Source organism: Megascapheus bottae, chromosome 25 (genome assembly GCF_031878675.1).
Source record: "Megascapheus bottae isolate mThoBot1 chromosome 25, mThoBot2.hap1, whole genome shotgun sequence".
Lineage (NCBI taxonomy): Eukaryota > Metazoa > Chordata > Mammalia > Rodentia > Geomyidae > Megascapheus > Megascapheus bottae.
Window position 1 is genome coordinate 22,438,726 of NC_143533.1, and position 14,090 is coordinate 22,452,815.

A 14,090-nucleotide genomic window follows, 5' to 3' on the forward strand; every position below is an offset into this window, starting at 1 on the left:
CTATACACTAATCAGACAAGGCCTGATGTGGAGCTGTGGCTCAAGGGGTAGAGTGCTAGCTTTGAGCATAAAGAGGATGAGGGACAGTGCCCAGACTTGAGTTGAAGCCCCAGGACCAGAAAAAAAGAAAATTAAATACAAAATTATTGGGGGGGGGGAGTAAACAGGGGCAAAAACATCAGAAGAGGATCAATGTGCGAGAAGTAATGTACCCACTACCTGATGAATGTAACTGTAACCCCTCTAGACATTACCCCAACAATAAATAAATAAAATTCAGCACTCCTACTCAATATTTTTTTGTGTAATATATTCAAAGTATAAGAATACTAAAAAAAAAAAAAAAAGTCAGGTATGGTGGCTCATGCCTGTAATCCTACCTACTCAGGAGGCTGAGATCTGAGCATCAAGGCTCAAAACCAGCCCGGGCACAAAAGGACCATGAGACTCTTATCTCCAGTTAACCCCTAGAAAATAGGAAGTGGGGCTTGGCTCAAGGGTACCGTGGTAGCCTTGAGCTGAGGAGCTCAGGTAAAACACTAAAAAAGAAAAAAACAGCCGAATACCCTTTGATCTCCTAAAACAGCTGGAAGGAGAGAATATTTTTGCTTTAAGTTTAGCAGTGTTGGGTGTTTGAACTCAGCCTTGTGCTTGCTAGGTAGGTACCCTACGACTTCAACCACATTTTCAGGCCCTAATTCTAACTCTAAAACCTGTTCCCATCATTTCCTTCAACCTCAGCACTTCTACTTCTTTATAGTCGTCCTTTTATAAAATAAGTACTGCAAATTCCTAAAAGTATTTTTCAGAAGAGAGTAGGACTATACTGATTTGTTTAAATCACAATGAAAGAGGCAAAAAGTATGTTCCTTTTAAGGCAGATAAGGTCTATCCTCTTTACACAACTCTACCCTTTAGCCGGACACTTCATTCTCCTTTTAAAGGAGTAAGAATGAAGGCAAATGGGTAGTTTTACTTAACATTCCTAAACACACTTAAAAAAAAAAAAACAAAAGGAATTCAATACACCAACTATACATACTTTCTAGGCTAAAACAAAAATGCTTCAAGAAGGCAATTTATTAGACTAGCACAAAAACATTAAGCAATAGAAAGTTTTTCAGTTACAAAACAGGGTTCTATAGAGCATTTCACTATTCTGAAAATTATGCTTCACAAGATCCTTCTATTTTGTTGGTAGCTGAGATGTGGGATGGTTGTGGGGCGTGAACTCAGGAACTGGGGGCTGTCCTTGAGTGAATAGCACTTAACCACTTGGAACCACAGTGTCACTTCTGGTTTTCTGGCAGTTAAATAGAAATAAGAGTCTCACAGACTTTCCTGACAGGGTTGGTTTTGAACCACAATCCTTAGTTCTCAGCCTCCTGAGTAGCTTTGATTAGAGGCATGAGCCACCACAACCAGGCAAAATCTTCTATTTCAAGTCTATACTAATCCACCCCACTACCCTTTACTAGTTTCTTGGATTCATCAATTCAATGAGCACGCATGTGGTTGGTAAAAAACCCCAGTTTTCATATGGCAAGTTTCACCAAAACAAAAGTTTGTCAGTCATGGGGCTTGAACCCAGAGCCTGGGTGCTGTGCCTGAGCTTTTTCACTCAAGATTAGCACTCTATCACTTGAAGCCATAGCACAACTCCAGTTTTCTGGTGGTTAACTGTAGAGAAGAGTCTCATAAACCTTCCTTCTCAGGTTGGCTTTGAACCACAATTCTCAGATCTTAGCCTCCTGAGTAGCTAGGATTACTGGCATGAGCCACCAGCATCCAGCCTGACCCCCCCCCCCAAAAAAAAAATTACAGAACGTATCTTCCCTTTTTAAAACTAAACTGAAATCCTATTTCTTTTTTGTTTTTTGGTCGGTCATGGGGTTGGACTCTGGGCCTGGGTGCTGTCCCTGAGCTCTTCAGCTCAAGGCTACCACCCTGTCCCTTGAGCCATAGCACCACTTCTGGTTTTCTAGTGGTAAACTGGAGATAAAGGTCTCATGTTCTTTAGTGCCCAGGCTGGCTTTAAACTTTGATGCTCAGATCTCAGTCTCTTGAGTAGTACAGGCATGAGCCACCACACCCAGCTATCCTTAGTCATTTCTGTATTAATATAGCCAGCTTCAAAAACAATCACAAAACCAGAGTTCAATTCATTTAGTATTACAGGCCATCAGAAGAACCACAAAAGTAAAAAATATTCAAGATAGACATCGATAAGTTTTTACGTCAAATTCATTGTTTCTCTAACTTTATAACCTTTATACCTGTAATCATTGGCCAAAAAAAACTTAGTAGCAGCTCTTTCCAAACCATATATTCTCTCTAACTTACCAATTGGCCTTTTTGCAGGGACAAACGCCTTCGGATTCTTCCCAGAGCGATGTGCTGCCGTGCCAGAGGATGCCATTTTGGAATTGGACGTTGAAGGCAACAGGGTACGTGGTTTCCTGGATACAGCCACCTTGGCATTGGATGCTACCTTGGAGATGACAGTACTGAGGGTTGAGAGGTCCAGGACTGAGGGTCGCAACCTGCCTGTGATATAAGCAGCTAGCCTATTGGCTGGATGCAATGCCCCCATCTGTCCCAATAGCAACTTAGCCTGCGGGTAACTCTTACCATTAACCTGAAACAAGTGGCAAAGAGAAATTCTGTAAAGATAAAATTCTCTTGCTAACTTAACTCCTCTCCCTTGCAGGGGTTTCACTCTTACAAGGTTTTAAAAGCCTATTTTTCAGATGTAAAAGGGAAAAGGAAGTGGACTTTTTCTACTCAGGATAATCTGAGTACCTGAGAAGTGAAAAAATGTCATAATCTGATATTTTTAACTAGTCTCAGCTCCCTCATTTCAGTTTGGAAACAGAATCTTAGAAAGCCATCGTTTCTGCATCCTAGTCATATAAAGACACATGACTGGGCCAAGAGTCTGGGCTAGTGTTAGAACACTTGCCTAGCATGCATGAAGCCCTGGGTTTAATTCCTTGGTACCACATGCATAGAAAAAGCTGAGAGTGGTACTGTGGCTCAAGTGGTAGAGTGCTAGCCTTGAGAAAGCCCAAGGGCAATGCTCAGCCCTGAGTTCAAGCCCCAAGACTGCCCCCCCCAAAAAAAACTTAAAAAAACACATGATCATGCCCAAAGAATCATACAATTGTTTTATGTTAATTCTGGTGGAACTATTAATACCAGTGAAATAAATTGTCAGCAAAGACAGGTGAATGCATTCCACAGAATGTCTCTGGTAAAATCAGACACGTAAGCTGGGTACCAACAGCTCATACCTGTAAACAAGCTATTCAGGGTAGCAGTTCAGATTCTGCCTGGGCAGAAAAATCTGTAAGACTCTCATCTCCAGCCAAAAGCCGTAAGTGAAGCTATGGCTCAAATGGCGGAGCATCAGCCTTGAGCCAAAAAGCTTAGGGACAGCTTCCAAGGCCTGAGGTTCAAGCCCTAGGACCAGCACAAAACAAGATACTGTCTTCACACAGACAAAAGATGGGCTCAAAATGAATGTTGGCATAAACAGGTAATTCTAGGCAGTCCCTAAACTGTCAAAAGAGTGAAATCAACAACTGAAATACATTTTCTGTGTTGCCTATCTTGGGCAACAACATAGATGCTTTCTGTTTTGTTTTGTTTTCAAAAAAGAAAAATGTTCCCAAGTTTCTTGTCTATTTCCTCAAGATCATATTGCTGAATGACTGTACAGAAGACAATCTTTTCTATAACCCAATTTCATTATTTAAAAATGGAGTTTAAGAGTCAGGGTGTTGGTAAGAGTGCTTATAGCAGCTGGGTCAAGTTGGGTAATATCTGTAATCCTAGCTACTCAGGAGAATGAGATCTGAGGATTTCTGTGCAAAGCCAGCTCAGACACTAAAGACTGGGCACTAAAGACCGTGAGACTCTTAGCTCCAATTAACCACTAGAAAACTGGAAGTGGCACTGTGGCTCAAGGGTAGGGTGGTAGCCTTGAGCTGAAGAGCTCAGGACAACACCCAGGCCCAGGGGTAGGGCAGTAGCTTGAGCTGAAGAGCACCCAAGCCAAAAAAAAAAAAGATTGCTTATAGCAAGCAAAGAGGTCTTGAGTTCAAACCCCAGTATCATTTTTTAAAAAAGTGTTAAAAGAGAAATTTACTTCTAAGTAGGAGAACTAAGTAGTAAGAACAGTTATACCAATTCAGTGCATGTTCAAAAACACACAATTACTCTTTGTTACTTATAAAATTGTAATTACTTCCAATGAGATAAAGAATAAATCTGTCTAAAGTTTGAAACAAACAAACAAAAAAACAAAAAAAAAAGTATGTTGTCAAGGGCTGGTGGGTTATATCAGCAATTCAAACTACTCAGAAGGCTGAGATCTTAGGACTGAAGTTCTCGAACCCAGTCTACGTAGAAATCTTGGTAAAATTCTTATCTCCAAGTAACCAGCTTTTAAAAGTCAGAGTGGAGATGTGGCTCAAGTAGTAGAATGCCGGCCTTGAGTGAAAGAGCTAAGCAATAGTATGAAGTCCTGAGTTCAAACCACAAGTATCACTCCTGCCCTCCCCCCCCACAAAAAAAAATTGCCTAAAGTAATCTTTACTACAGATTTTTAAGCTATATAGTTATATATACATATATGTTACATATATGCAGCCACATACATATAAACATAAACATAATGTATGAAGGTAATTTTCTTCAGTACATTTTAATCTCAACCCATCACAGAAGGTCAGACACATAATTTTCTATATCTAGTATCATGTCAGTTCTCAAAAACTTTTGGATTTTATATCATTTCAAAATTTCAGATTTTTGTATTAATTAGTACCTAATTATTTGTGCAAGTTACATTCCATTTTGGTTTTCTTTTCTTTTCAAGTGACAAGTTCAGCCAGGTATTGGTGGCTCAAGTTTGTAATCCTAGCTACTCAGGAGGCTGAGATCTAAGGACTGGGGTTCAAAGCCAATCGGAGTAGGAAAGTCTATGAGACTTGTACCTCCAATTAACCACCAGAAAACTGGAAGTGGTGCTGTGGCTCAGAGGTAGAGCACTAGCCTTGAGCTAAAGAGCTCAGGAAGAGTGTCCAGGCACTGAGTTCAAGCCCCACAACCAACAAAAAGCAAAAACAAAAGCAAGGGGCTGGGAGCTTGGCCTAGTGGTAGAGTGCTTGCCTAGCATGCAGGAAGACGCAGGTTTGATTCCTTGGTACCACATACATAGAAAAAAGCCGGAAGTGGTCCTAAGGCTCAAGTGGTAGAGCTCTAGCCTCGAGAAAGCCCCAGGACAGTGCTCAGGCTCTCAGTTCAAGCCCTGGGACTGGCATAACAAATAAAACAAAAACAAAAAAATGTGAGTGCTTGCCTAAGCATGCACGAAGACTTGGGTTCAATTCCTCAGTATCACATACACAGGAAAAAGCCAGAAGTGGTGCTGTGGCTCAAGTGGTAGAGCTCTAGCCTTGAAACAACCCAAGGACAGTGCTCAGGCCCTGAGCCCAAGTCCAGACCTGGCAAAAAAAAAACAACAACAACAAAAAAAACCCCACACACACTTAACAATGACCCAGCTCTTGATAGAATTCTTGATACTTTTTTAAAATGTATGTTTACCTAAATTCCTTTTCTCTGAAATTCCTTATTTTCTCAGACACCCCAAAAAGATAAAAATGTATGCACTCTTTCGGGAAACATTGCATTGCCTTTCATGTGCCAGAGACTGATGGGGAACACAGTGAGAACCAGTTCTTTGTTAAAGTCAGGCACCTTTGGTAAACCTTAGGGAAGCATATAAACTAAGCCAAGGCCATCTGCATAGCGTAGGTTTTATGGCTCAGTTGTACTCAGTTATAATGAGATTCTGAAGCAAGTAGAGTTCTCCCTAGATCTTTTCTTTTTTGTTTTCTTTCTTTCTAATACTGTTTAGCCCAGGCTGGCCTAAAACTGACTCAGGCAATTGTCCTGTTCTGCCCTCCTGCGTAGCTCAAACTACAGTACATACCACTATTCTGCTCTCTTCTTATCTCTTTCAAACGTTAATTGGTGAAAAGTTGTCTATACGCATTTAATGTTCTAGCAAGAGAAGAAAACTTTTTTCACTATGACTTACTTTTTAACTCAGAACTTGCCTTTTCAAACAACTTTCTAAATACCAATGTACCTTTACTAATATACCTTGTATGAATTACTTAATAACAAGGAATAGAGATATGTTACACAACAATGGCCATACAGACAAATCTCACAAATTAAAAGGGAAAAATATTAAGGAACTATAGTTCAATTTGTAAAAGTTATATGTATTTTAATAATCACTTACTAAATTAACATTTTCCCCCAGACTAGGCTGTAGTTCCATGGTAGAGCACTTATCCACCACGTGTGAGGCCCTAGGTTTAATTCCTATCATGCGTATCTCCCATTAACCATTCAAAAACTGAAGTGGCACTGTGGCTCAAATGGTAGAGTGCTAGCCTTGAGCACAAAAAGGCTAAGGGACAGTGCCCAGGCCCAGAGCTCAAACCCCATGACTAAAAACAAAACAAAATACAGCAAAACCTCAAAGAACATGACAACAACCACTCCCTCTTCCCTCTACCCTAACATTCTAAACACAGTTTTGTCCTCAAAGTTGTTTGCTACTAACTAAGATCAAGATCTACAGTAAATCCTTGATTCTCTTTGCTTGGTTCCCAAAGTATTACTGGAGCCAGAGCAGTAACATTTAAGAGCAATTTTCTAGAAAGATGAAACTATGTAAGCTAATAAGGCTCTGTATTTCTTATGAATATGAATGCATCTAACCTAGACTTAGTTAAAAAAGGATAATCATTTTACTACCCAAATAATGTAAGGCCACAAGGGCTCTGAAAAAAAAAAACAAAGAACCCCAAGATGTTACCTAAATATAAAAAAAGGTGCTATACCCAGATTAAAGATAATTCTCACCTGGATAGGCCCAGATGTGCTTGAACTGGCTTTACGTTTACAGGCCACAAGCTTCCCTGCAGGAGAAAGCCCTGCATAAAAAGGCAGACCTTTGCCTCCATGTAATCTCTCCCTCACTGAATCCAGGGCATCTGTCTGCACAGAAGAGGTATCATCCACTTTCCCAGGGGACAATGAACCATCAGGAGTCTCTGATCCAGATTTCTCAGCCATATCATCTTGATCTTGACATGATGGCATAGAAATTTTCACACGGGAAGAATAAACAGGAGGATTCTTCTCACCCCGGCTCTTTCGCTGAGAAGCCAACTCAATGATGAAGCTGCCCACCTTAAGTGACTGTGGCATGGTGTTGTTGATGTGCTGAGATAAGATGCTTAAAATTTTGCTCCGGTCCTCTTCCCAGTTGCAGTCTGAGATGATCTCTATCAGTTTGGTAGGACCACCAGGTGACCTCTGATGCACGTAAGAAGTAGAAGAGGATTCCCCTTCATTGCAGGAAGACTTCCAGCTCTTTTCTGATAAAACAATTTAGAGATAATTCTACTTCATAGCTGTTTTGCACTGAATTTTGAAAATAATCCAAAATTTGCTCAGTCCAATTCCTATACTTTAACTAGTAATTTAACATTCTTAATTTGGGAGTTATTAAAAAACAAAACAAAAGAAAAAAACAGCAAGATCTCACAGAACCAGACAATTCTTTTCACTATCCACTCTCAGGCCGGGAGTTTAGCCTAGTGGAAAGTGCTTGCCTGGCATGCACGAAGACCCAGGTTCGATTCCTCAGTACCACATACATAGAAAAAAGCCGTTAGTGGTGCTGAGGCTCAAGTGGTAGAGCTCTAGCCTTGAGAAAGTCCAAGGACAGTGCTCAGGCCCTGAGCTTAAGCCCAGGACTGGCAAAAAAATAAAAAAGGGAATCAGTCCTCTTAACACTGTACTATATTATATAATAGAGGTAGCAGCTTACAAAGTGTGACCTATAAACCACATTAAGCATATTTCATATAGATTACTGCTGATTCATTTGGTTGACTTGAAACATGAAAATGACACAAACCTAAGGAACAGGAAAAACAAACAAACAAACAAGTAACTAGGCATAGTGGTGGCACCTAACTGAATCCCAGATACTCAGGAGGCAAAGATTACGAAGATCTCAATTTGAAGCCATCCTGAGCAAAAAATTAAGAGACTCTCACCTTAACCAATCAGGAGGGATGGGTAGTGTGTATAATCCTAGGGTTAAAAAGCGTAATAAAAAAAAAAAAAGGGCCGGGAGTGTGGCCCAGTGGTAAGAGTGCTTGCCTAGCATGCACAAAGACCAGGATTTGATTCATTGGTACCCCATACATAGAAAAAGCCAGTAGTGCAGTTGCTCAAGTGGTACAGCTCTAGCCTTGAGAAAGCCCAAGAAATACTGCTCAGTCCCCAAGTTCAAGTCCCCAGACTGGCCATAACAACAACACAAACAGGTAACTTCCTTTGTTGAGGTCACTCACTACCTCTCATCATAGCAATTCTGGAAGTAGTCTCTACTAAATAAATCAGCAGCAATGTCGTTCTCTTTCTGCCTTTGCTTTGTATGAAACACATGAGGCATGTTTCAATGGATAGTGGTGGCAATGTTGCAAGATTTGGAATAAGCCAAAAAAAAAAAAAAATTCACACACAACTTTCCTAAATTTCTCATGTCATAATATACTACCCCAAATTGAATTTTCTTTTCTTTTTGAAAACATGACTGTTAAACTAACATAGTAAGGAAAGGCTTATCTCAAAATTTTTGTTGGCAATTAGAAAACAAGGTTAGGCAACATTTCCTGGATTGGGAGATTAGGGTTTCTGCCATGAAATAATACAGATCTACATAATTATTATCCAATGGCAAAGTATAGTTTTCATTCTGACCTTGTGATTTATCAGAATCCTCCTCTAAGTCACATACAGGCTGCTGTTCAGAATCAGGTTCCTGAAGACAGGATAAACAGAGAAATACTTCAACACATATGCAATAACTATAGATAGTACAACACAAGCATTAAATCTCTCACAGAAGTATTATTACAAGATTATGTAACCAGCAATTTCATATCTATACTCAGAGATTAGAATCATATTATACAACCAGAGGAAAAAAGTCTTGTGCACCAACAATGTTTTTCATACTTACTGAGTTATTAAAATAATAATTTACAATATACAATAATATACTCTAACACAAAAGGAAGAATAATTGATGCTTAGGAGGACAAGTTTTGGTTACTGACAAAACTTCACCTATGAAGAAAGTGTAGTAATTACAGATTAATTAATTTAAACCCAGCTGTTTATTACTCCAGGATCAAAAAAGTCAAACACAATGTTTACTAACCCTGAGGGATAGATCACTGGAGTAAATATGCAGAGGAGAATCATCTACACGTCATGTAAGCCTAGGGAAGACTAATTTTTTTATAGCAATGCAAATTCTAATACCAGCAATAGGGAACTGGAAGTTAAAGGGCTAATTATGTAACGAGTAATTCACCTTTGTACTATGGTTCTCAGGACTAGACTGGTACGAACTCTGTTGATGAAATGATGGAGATGGGGATAGGGATGGGGATGGTTGTCTCTGTTCCTCTTTTTTTCGTTCATATACTCGAACTCGGGCACAAGTCATCATACTTTCAAAGTATAAATAGACTGGGTCTTTGTCCTCTTCCCGAATCTGTAAGTTTCATACAATAACATTTCATAACAATAGTGAGAAATTGTTTCTTAAGGCTCCAAATGAAGGATGCTTAATTGTTGCTTCCATTACAATAGCGGAAATTTTTTAATGCCAGCTCTAAAATTAAACAGTAAAAGTACAGTTGCTATGTGCTGAATCTTTTGGTGATCAGAATGGATCTAATTCTCAAGAAATTTTAGAACTCACAGAAAGCACAGCTTTTCATAATTGCTTCAAGAAAAAGTTGTTTAGTAAGTTAATACTCCTCGTGTTGCACAAGTTTTAGGTAGTTGCTTTTATTTTTTATACTTACTTATGGACAGTAACAGTTTTAGATAACCACTAGTACAGAGACCACACACAGTCATATGTATCATGGAGAATCTTTAGCTTCACTATTTGTCCTGACACATCACATGGCATCAGTATCCAGTTACTTTAAATCTGCAAATTTACTGCTATTATGGTATATAAAATACCCCTTCAGGGGCGAGGAGTATGGCCTAGTAGCAGAGTGTTTGTCTAGCATACACAAAGCCCTGGGTTTGATTTCTTGGTAGCACATACATAGGAAAAAATCAGAAGTAGCCAGGCACAGTAGCTCACACCTGTAATCCTAGCTACTCAGAAGGCGAAGATCTGAGGATCAAGGTTCAAACCCAGCCCAGACATAAAAGGATCTGGGACTCTTCTCTCCATTTAACCTCTGGAAAACGGGAAGTGGGGCTTGGCTCAAGGGTAGGGTGGTAGCCTTGGGCTGAAGAGCTCAGGGACAGGACCCAGGCCAAGTTCAAGCCCCATGAATCACAAATTTTAAAAAAAAGTGGTAGTAGTAGTAGTAGTAGTCAGAAGTGGTACTGTCGCTGATGTGATAGAGCACTACCCCTTGAGAAAGGCCATGGACAATGGTCAGGCCCCAAGTTCAAGCCCCAGGACATCCCCTCAAAAAATATATATCCATACATATGCATACTATATATCTTCAAAGCTTCTACCAATACATGCAACACTAATAATAATCTTAAAAAGATTATTCAAGTCACATTAAAAAAAAAAAATCCCTGTGAGCTTCATGAAGAGTTAGCTACTAATACTACTACTCACCGTACTTTTTTTTTTTTGGGGGGGGGTCAGTCGTGGGGCTTGAACTCTGGGCCTGGGCACTGTCCCTGAGCTCTTCTGCTCAAGACTACTGCCCTACCCCTGGAGCCACAACGCCACTTCCAGTTTTCTTGTGGTTAACTGCAGTTAAGTCTCATAGACTTTAGAGCCCTAGCTGGTTCTAAACATCGGTCCTCAGATCTCAGCCTCCAGAGTAGCTAGAATTACAAGCATGAGCCACAGAGCCTGGCTCACCTGTACTTTTTTTTGGGGGGGGAGGGGCAGTCCTGGGCTTGAGCTCAGGGCCTGAGCACTGTCCTTGGACATTCTCAAGGCTAGAGCTCTGCCACTTGAACCTCAGCACCATTTCCGGCTTTTTTCTATGTATGTGGTACTGAGGAAACGAACCTGGGTCTGATTATAATTCCTCATCTTTACAGATAACCTTTGGAAATTTCAATTTAAAAAAGAAGAGGAAACTTCAGACTTACCACAGGATTGGGTTTGGGAGTATATGCCCGAGCAGGTTTAATTCCAGTGACTGATTTGCCTTTTACAGTAGGCAATATTTCTGGCTGAGGCATCAATAATGGTTTCATAGGCTCGATGACAGAAGGTGTTGGGATATAAACAGGCTCTGGATCAACTTCACCTTCTACTTTCACCCACAATGGGTAATGCCGAACAGGCCGCTCAGGCTCTGTTTCACAAATAGCTTAATAACAACAAAGGGTAAGAATTTTAAGGTGCTTTTGATTACAGATGTTCAGTAGTGAAGAAATGCCAAAACAAAGTATGTTCCCTCACAAAAGGCAGTAACTTACTGAAATCAGATGATCCCTAAAATATCCTATGAGAGATGCCCTCATGTATGTTCATTTATTTATCAACCAAAAATTTGTTGAATCTATCAACCCGATAGTATGATATACTAGAATAAACTCAGCTAGGAATAAAACCCTTAGAGAGAGACACAGAGAGAGAGAGAGAGAGAGAGAGAGAGAGAGAGAGAGAGAGAGGGAGAGAATTTGTATGTGTATCCTATGCATCTTCTATCAAACTTACTTTTAAGCTAGCTGGTACTCTACCACTAGAACCACACTTTTACTATCTTAAATTCTATTTTTAACTTCAATTTCCAGTTGTTTACTCTTTTATACTGTATGGTGATATGTCTTGCAAACTTATCAACTAAAGTATAGTTCTACTACCTTTTTTTAGTTTTCTATTATTAAAAGTTTTTATTAGCTGGGTGGGTCGCCCAGGCCAAGTTAAAGGAGCCCCATGACCCCCCCCCCAAAAAAAAGCCAGAACTTGAAGTGGCACTGTTGCTCAAGTGGTTTAACACTAGCCATGAGCTGAAGAGCCCAGGAACAGGGCCAAGCCCAGAGTTCAAGTCATCACTCTTGTATTATTTAGATTTAATATCCACATATCAAGAAGACCAGGCCACTTTTGTTTCTTTAGCTTATCTCACTCAATATGATTTGCTCTAGTTCCATCCACTTCCCAGCTAATGTCATTATTTTATCTTGACCACTAGCTTTTTTACAAACATTTTTAGGATTTTTTTTCTTTTTTTTTGGTGGGTCATGGGGCTGTCCCTAGGCACAAGGCTACTTCCCTGCCCCAGGGCCTGGGCATTATCCCTGAGTTCTTCAGCTCAAGCTTAATGGCCTACCCCTGGGCCTGGGCGCTGTTCCTGTTCCTGAGCTCTTCAGCCCAAGGCTACCACCCTACCCCTGAGTCAAGCCCCACTTCCCATTACTGGAGAAGAGTCTCAGGTACTTTTATGCACAGGCTGGTTTTAAGCCTTGATCCTCAGATCTCAGCCTCCTGAGCAGAGAGGATCTCAGCCTTCTGTGCAGCTAAGATTATAGGCGTGAGCCACCATGCCAGCTAGGATTTTTTTTATCTATGAATCTAGATATCTTTCTCATATCCATTCTTTGCCAGTTCTGGGGCTTGAACTCAGGTCCTGAGCCCTATCCTTGGGCTTTCTCAAGGCTAGAGCTCTACCACTTGAGCCTTAGCACCACTTCTGGCTTTTTGCATTTATGTAGTACCAAGGAATCCAACCCGGATCTTCGTACATGCTAGGCAAGCACTCGACCACTAGACCAAACTCGCAGCCCCTTTCTCATATCTTAATATACATTGGGCTTAAACCTGCAAATGTGCACATATGGGTATTTTTTGAGATAGTGTCTGGCAATGTTATTCATAACCGAGGCTCAGCCTTTAGTGTACTGTGACTACAGGTGTAATGTTAAATGTAAGTAGTGAAAGCACATATTCTTCCTCACTTCCAATCTTTCAAGGAAGAATAACCAATTGTAAAGTGCATCAAAGATTCTCTTTATTAAATTGAGGAAGCTCCTTTCTATTCCTAGTTTGCTCAGAATTTTTACCACGAATGGGTTTTGTCAACTGTATAACAATTTCTACATATCAGGTAACAGTGGCTCATACCTGAGAATCTTAGCTAATCTGAGGCTAGGATCTGTGGATCACTGTTGGAGCCAGCCCAGGCATTCAGTACAGATAAAATCATGGCATGTTATGTGCAACTAACCAGTAAACACAGCTGGAAGTAGAGAATGGTTCAAATGGTAGACCAAACATGAGCAAAAAACTGTGAGTACTGGCCAGGAGTTTGGCCTAGAGGTAAAGTACTTGGATAGCATGCACTCCAAGGACAGTGCTCAGGTCCGGAGCTCAAGCCTAGTACTGGCAAAAAAAAAAAAAACCTCTGAGTACTGGCATAAAGGAAAAAAAAATCTGAGGTGTTTATATGCCTTTTTTATATGGTAAGGAAAACTACATTAATGGATCTCTTCCATCTCTTCCAGCCCGCCCCTATACTTTCAGTATTAGATATGAATCATCCCCAAGCTTGCTAGGCAGGTATCTACCAACTCTTAATACTCACTGTATTCCAATTTTTTTCTCTTCTTCTTTTCTTTTGATTGGTCCTCTTCTTCCCTGACCCCAACTCCTCCTTCCTTTGCCTCTTCTCCCAGAGCATCATAAAATACTGGATCCCGATGTGAAGCCTTCCTCTGGAAATGCTTAGTTTTGGATCCCCCTTTAACAAGTACAACTTTTCTTTTCAAACAAGTGCAGCCAAACATGCAATCTGGTCGCTGGCAGTGAGCCGGTTGGCGCTTCTCCAAAGCTAGACTGGAACATACACAACCCAGACGACAAAAGTCGTTGTTGCATGGAGGAGCTCGTTTCCTTATGATTGTGTGGATAGGTTTAGTTTTAAGAGATGCCTAAAATTAAAGCATAAAGTCATAATTTTACTAAATCATCCTCT

General features: G+C 40.4%; 1 protein-coding gene across 6 annotated transcripts in view; it reads right to left on the reverse strand.

The window, feature by feature from the left end:
* Mga (MAX dimerization protein MGA) overlaps positions 1 to 14,090 on the reverse strand; it is a 58,948-nt gene that overhangs the window by 28,365 nt on the left and 16,493 nt on the right. For 3 of the 6 annotated variants that reach the window (XM_090318571.1, XM_090318568.1, XM_090318570.1), the window contains exons 9-14: positions 13,701 to 14,046; positions 11,260 to 11,483; positions 9,482 to 9,664; positions 8,863 to 8,923; positions 6,949 to 7,466; positions 2,344 to 2,638 (exon numbers count right to left, since the gene is read on the reverse strand). In XM_090318571.1, the coding sequence (XP_090174697.1) occupies positions 2,344 to 2,638; positions 6,949 to 7,466; positions 8,863 to 8,923; positions 9,482 to 9,664; positions 11,260 to 11,483; positions 13,701 to 14,046 (1,627 nt within the window). The remainder of the gene's footprint in view (positions 1 to 2,343; positions 2,639 to 6,948; positions 7,467 to 8,862; positions 8,924 to 9,481; positions 9,665 to 11,259; positions 11,484 to 13,700; positions 14,047 to 14,090) is intronic. The other 3 variants (XM_090318573.1, XM_090318572.1, XM_090318574.1) reach the window with 2 other exon arrangements.